The 6761-nt window shown below is 35.2% G+C and overlaps 1 protein-coding gene across 2 annotated transcripts in view; it reads left to right on the top strand.

Annotated features, from left to right (window-relative positions):
- Window positions 1-711: 711 nt before the first annotated feature.
- Window positions 712-6761, top strand: part of MARCHF1 (membrane associated ring-CH-type finger 1) — a 275802-nt gene continuing 269752 nt past the window's right edge. For both annotated transcript variants that reach the window (XM_069493428.1, XM_069493427.1), the window contains exon 1: window positions 712-822. In XM_069493428.1, coding sequence (XP_069349529.1) covers window positions 712-822 — 111 coding nt within the window. The remainder of the gene's footprint in view (window positions 823-6761) is intronic.

Raw genomic sequence — 6761 nt, 5'->3', positions numbered from 1 at the left:
AAGTTTTGGAAAGCTAGAAAGAGCTATGGGAATATTTTTACTCATGACATAGTGAGGAGGTTTTTTTTTTTTTTATTATTATTATTTTTGAGTAGATTATACTGGTGATAGATGTCATATACTAAATTTATCATACTTGCAATAAAATTTTTCCTTTTTTAGATGGCAGAACTTTATGAGAAAGAGTATCATGGCACTGTTAGAATGACTAATTTTTATTACTGCCCTGTATCTATTTTATTCTGCTTTTGTAGGATATTCAACTGAAAAGCTATGCCAAATTTTAGTTGTTATTAAAATATGTAGGTATTATCAGGAACTGGCTCTGTTGTTAGCTCTAAAGGTAAGAACTTACTGTTATAAACTGGTATCTGCAAGTAACACTTAGAACCTGGCGCAAGGAATGCCCATTGTCTACAAATGTCACAAAGAGGGGTATAAAAGATGTCAGTGCCTTTGAAAAGATTTATACTATTTCTATTGTCCTGTGACGCTGTTACGCTAGGGTATTATTAATAATCAGCACATTTTTCTTTTCATCCTCATAATCTTTAATTAAAAAAAAGTCTTCATTGGTATTACATTATATTGTTGATTTAATTTTAATTATGTATATTTTCCAAAGCACAACTAAAATAAGCGACCTGTTTCAGGGAATGTAAATTATTTTCAGAATTTCAGAAATTGAAAAGGGATAAAAGGAAGGAGAAAATGCTGGGCTGGTGTGAAGCGATAGCCCGTAACCCTCACAGAATTCCAAACAACACACGAACACCCGAGATCTCAGGGGATTTGGCTGATGCTTCACAAACCTCCACATTGGTGAGTGGAAAGTTACTTTATCTCAAAATGTCTTGTATGTAGAGCACTAAGGAAATAGGGAGAGGGATGACCCTTTAAGTAAATGTTATTCTTATTTACAATAGTATTTGCATTCGTATTGTATTGTTCATATAGATTTAGTTTAATTAGTAGACATTAAAATTCTTAATGTCATATGATATTAGAATTTAATTCAAATTACAACTATTTCTTTTTCTTTCTGTCACTTTTGGCATTGTTCTTTTCTTATGTTAGTGACTTTAAATAAATATTTAAATTAAAATTTATATTCTTGAATTCTATACGGCATAATGGAATCAGTAGAGGAAAAACAAGTGAGAGTTATATAAAGAGGATAAAAAATAATCAGAATAGTACCTTCTGTATGTTTCCATTTTTTTCCTAAAAATGTCTGAGTGATGGGATTAAAATTATAGTTTTTACAGCAAATTATGAAATAAACAATTACAAAAATAATTTGAATACCAAATCAATAATATACCCTTTCATGTTTTGTTTTCTGCTTGAAGTTAAAATGCTTGAATATACATAGTCATTATTTTCCAGTGATTAAGAAAAAAGAATGCATTAGCAAAGGGAGTTATAAATGTTCTTTGCTTAGATTTGGCTGCAGCATTCTTCATTTTGATTTAAAGAAGAAAAATTCCATTTAATCTCCAACTTTTAAATTGATGTTAGATATATTTTATTAATAATTATTGTTTTACCATTTTATAAGAACATAATTTTTTTAGCCTTATTTATTAGCTATTGAACATATAATTAAATACAAGCAAAGAATCATTTAGGTTTTTTACTTTTGGTTTATTTGACAATTTTTATTCATTGACTGTCTTAGCCTGTTTAGGCTGCTATAACAAAATACCATAAACTGGTGGCTTATAAACAACAGAAATTTATTTCTCACAGTTCTGGAGGCTGGGAAGTTCAAGATCAAGGTGCTGGCATATTTGGTGTCTAGACATCCCACTTTTCTCATTCACAGATGGCACCTTCTCACTGTGCCCTCACATGGTTGAAGGGGAAATCAAGCTCCCTTGGGCCTCTTCTATAAGGGAACTAATTCCGTTCATGAGATCTCCACCCTCATGACCTAATCACTTCCCAAAGGGCCCCCCTCCTAATACCATCACCTTCGAGATTAGGATTTCAACATCTAAATTTTGGGAAAACACATATATTCAGACCACAGTATTTACACAGAAATAATGACCCTAAATAAGCATTAGTGAGTGGATATCTAGAGAGATTATCTGAAAGAATAGGTTTCAAGTTGACAAAATAAAGTAATAGGAGTGGGAATACTGCTTAAATTTCATCATCTTAGATTGTAGGGGGAGAGCTCAGAGTATGGAGAGAGTATGTGACACTATTAGCTATTCAAAGTTTTAGTAAATAGATTCTTTTTGAAATTATCATCTGCATTATCTCATCTCACTCTAAAATGATCTTTTATAAGTTATCATTTGCAATAAAACTGTTTGGCATGCATTAACACCACTTAAACATGTGTTACACAATGTTTATATATACTGCTGGACTTTGTTAGGTATCATGCAGTAGCCAAATATTTTTAAGTAACAAAATTACTTTTGTACTTTCATTAGAGTGGTTTTAGTGTTTAACTACTATTTCATAGAATTGTTGATCAAAAACCATAAAAAACCTCAAGCAAACTTTTGTCCTGAGTTTCTGCCTATAATTGAGTAACTTAATAATAGCTTCATTTTGCAGATGTGTACAGTGACTCACAGAAATTAACTTTCCCAGTGTCACTTACCTAGTAAATAATAAAAGGGTTACTAATAATCAGGCTTTTCAAAGCAAGACTATTTCTATTACACTTCATTGTCTCACTTGCTTAATGGTATTTTTTTCCTATTCAAGTTTTTGTAGAAAGAAAAAGACAATTTATCAATTTAATTAAATCCATTAATTAAATCTGATGCTGTATTGTGAGGATAACCTCTAGACATTATCACATAAAATCCCCAAATCTCAGTTTCTTAACATAGAAAATAAGATACCTTTCTCGTGTTATGGTCTAATGTGTGTTGGCCAGTTCTTTCCATAAGTTCACTGCCAAATGATGATTTAAAGATTCAGACTCCTTCCATCTTTTGATGCTGCCTTCGTGAGAACATGGCCTCTTAGGTCACCGAGGAAACATAAGAGACTATGTGGAACCTCATGCCTGGATCATTATGGGGCAGCTTTAATTGATAGACATTCTTCCATTGACCAAAACCTAATCTTATGGTCCCAGCCGAACTGCAATAGAGGCTTGTATATGTTGCTTTCCTATGTGGCCAGGAAAAGGAGATGGAATTAGTGTGCATCTAGCCCATCTCTGCACAATTCACCTTTCTGGTCACCAAATATTCATGTCATGCTCTATTCACCCATGAAAAGGTATTATTACTCTTCAAGAGTGACAGCTCAAAAGTCTTTCAGTCACTGGATTCAGCTCAAGTCAGTGATCTTTAGTTAAGCATTTTCTTTGTCAAATGATCATGACAATAGTGAGTCACCCATGAACAAATTATCTGCATTTTACAACCCATTTCCAACATATACATAATATGCAAGAGAGGAATGGGAAGATAGAAACCACAATAAACAGCTTGGAAAAAGAAAGAATCCGTTACACATGGCCAACACAGGTCAAATCCTACTGACAGACATTATAAAGTCTGCCCAATCTACAGATCAGAGAGGATTCTTGAATAGGCTCTGACCAGCTCCCTGGGCTATCTTCCTTGTCTGTAGTTATCTCTAGTTTCTGGATATCCCTTCTTAGAAGTTTTAACCTTTCCATTATTCTCCTTGTCTACATTTGAAGTGCCCATTTAGGGAGGTATAGCATTAAGATATTGTTTGCCTGTTTGAGGCCAGGCATGATGGCTCACACCTGTAACATCAGCTCTTTGGGAGGCAGAAGCAAGAGGATTGCTTGAGACCAGGAGTTCAAGACCAGCCTGGGCAACGTAATGAGACCCCCATCTCTACAAAAAATAATTTAAAAAAAATTAGCCAGGTGTGGTGGCATACATCTGTAGTCCTAGCTACTCAGGAGGCTGAGGCAGGAGTATCGCTTGAGTCCTGGAGTTTGAAGTTATAGTGAGCTATCATTGCACCACTGCACTCCAGCCTGGGTGACAGAGCAAAACCCTTTCATTAAATAAATAAATAAATAAATAAACTTTTTTCCTGTTTGAGGAAGATTAAAGGACCAAGAGTTATTTTAAGTTTTAAATATTTAAGGGTCATATTTCTGGAATCATAGTATTTTAGTACTATAATTCTCTGAGATCTTAGTAGGGTTCAAATCTATTTGCTTCCTAGCAGTCTATGTGGCCGGGAATGTCCTTTCTTAGGTGCCTTTAACTTCCTCTTCTCCCATGTTTCTCTCATTTTGGTAGTGTCTTGAAAAATAGGTGGAAGGACCACATCCTTAACTTACTTGATCTTAGTCCAGAGATACTTTATTCCACTGAGAAATTTTACTGGGTACTGGCTCTCAATCATCTTCTATTCTCCCTGAGTCTGTTTGCTCAATGGAAAATTTTTACTGGGCCTTTGCTGTTCAATGCCTTCATCAATGCTGTTTCCCACCATTTGGGCTTTAGAAGAAACCAGCCATTTTGCTCAATAAGCCCTGAAATCTTCTGTATTCCCTTTATTTCTCTACATATCTGCTTTCACACTAGCTAATCATGTTTCTCTTTTAATACCTTGCCAAATGTAGCCATTAATAGTCAACATACTTTATGAATGTTTTGTTTTCCAATCTATTTCAAGTGTTTGCAGCCCAGCAGACCCACTGTCTGCCTCTGAAGTTAATTCAAGGAGAGTTTTGCCAAGAGTTTTGCAAGAACACTAAGCAGATAAATGGCTTTCTATAACACCTTTGAAATCGGTTTTCTTGCTACTCATTGCCCAACCATTAAAGAAATGCTGTGTATTTTAGATCTGTGTTACAATAGCACGGACTTTGGCTACAAATTTCTATATTTGGACAGTGCACAATTTGAGGTGCGGTCAGAAAAACAGAAACCACATCAAGCAATTTTAGCAGGAACAATATAATGGGAAAAAATATTTAATCTGGTATTGGAAGACTAAAATGTCATAACAGTATGCAAGTTTAATAGCTGCAAGAAGTAACAACCACCCATACAGAAGAGTAACGAAGAGAGGGGGCTGAAGTTGCTAGAACCTAAGAGGTTGGAGCAGAGGGCCCTCAGGACTGTGTCCCGACCTCGCAGGAGGAGTGCTGCTCAGCTGGTGTGGTACCTCAGAAGCTCAGAGCGGGGGGACCCTGTGGATTTGGGACCCACACTTCTGAAGGGGTGCACATCCCAGTTTTTGTATGTTCAGTGGTGGTGGAGGGGACGGTGCAATAAAGATAGTTCAGAGAGTGTGAAAAAACTTAGAAACTGGACCCAGCATCCACTGCTGACATAAAGAAGCATTGCTGGAATGACACTAAGAGAAACAGAGGATAAACAAGGAGAAGGCTTTGTCTCTCCTCCTGACTTCTAGTTGCCTTTAACACTAGCATTTTCAGAACTTAACCAAGAGGTTAATGGCAAAGAAGAAATCTGGTTTGAAGCCTCCCAGCCCCAGCATCTTGAGGTAGAACGTAGAAGGAATGGGTTTAGTGCGGAGAGGTAATAGCTTAGTAATCAGTATAGACAATTAAGGATAAAAGCCTGAACAAATAAACTCAGAAATTTCAGAGACTTCACATGATAAAGGTTCACTTTTGTTCACGAGTCAGTCTGATACAGATAATTTGACTCTCCAAAAAAGAATACAGGGGTCTCATGCTGCTATTATATTTAAAAATACAGCCTCTAAGTTTATCAGAGAAGAAAAAGAATGTGAGTAGGTGATCATGGAGATATATGGTTGGGTTTAGAAGATAAAGAAACTGAGGTATAGAGAAATTTATAAACTCACACAAAATGACTTAAGTAATAACTGGTGAAATTGGGATTCCAACAGTTCAAGCAGTCGAAATCCAGAGGCCCACTCTATTGTGTCTCTCTCATGTTTGAGGAAAAACACAATCATTATTTGAATTGTACACATTTGGCTAAACACAATGATTGTAAATAAGATAATAATTCATTATGGTGTGGCATAAAAACAAACAGGATCTTTCGTTATAATCCAAGATTACATGTGTCTGCTAGATTATTCTCTGCTGTACATTGACTGATATTTACATATGGCCAGTTTCATAGCTGTTTTCCCCATCACATTCTCAATAACTGGCCTGATTGAAAAGAATAGATTTTTCTTTTTGATCTATAAGGCAATTCACATTACCTGCTTTTTAAATTCAGAAAATATTTATTGAGCCTAAAATCTTTCAAAATGAATGAGAACCTTGAGGGGTTTGGAACGTTATGCTTATTAAGCAAACACCCTTACCACTGTAATCTAAGAGAGGGGGAAGGATCTCACCTGGTATGACAGAGGAGGAGAAACCTCTCTTTTAAACTTATTGTAACACAATTCTGCTTGTTAAAAACAAAAACAAAGACATCTTATACCGACTATACCCTTAAGCAATTTACTAAATCAAATCAAAGTTTCAATATTAAATTTAAAATGGAAGCAAAGGACATTATAAGAACCAGAAATAAGAAGGCGAAAGATTTTATGAGGATTAGAGTGGAAAAAATCTATGGAAGTCAAAACAGGCAGATTAAAAAATGTCATTTTAGTGACTCCAGAGAAAATTACTCTCCTATAATCAATGATGATTTTTTTTTTAGGTTATAAATAAACTATAGTTAGGTAGAGAAGAAGAAAAATGTCACTCCATGTGTTTGGTAGAGATAACTTGCCACTTCCAAGCATATCTTCATCAGCTCAGAGCACGTTTTCTATCCTTCTGTATAATG

The sequence above is a fragment of the Eulemur rufifrons genome, chromosome 18 (assembly GCF_041146395.1).
Source record: "Eulemur rufifrons isolate Redbay chromosome 18, OSU_ERuf_1, whole genome shotgun sequence".
In the NCBI taxonomy this organism is placed as follows: domain Eukaryota; kingdom Metazoa; phylum Chordata; class Mammalia; order Primates; family Lemuridae; genus Eulemur; species Eulemur rufifrons.
This window is presented reverse-complemented; position numbering and strand designations above follow the sequence as displayed.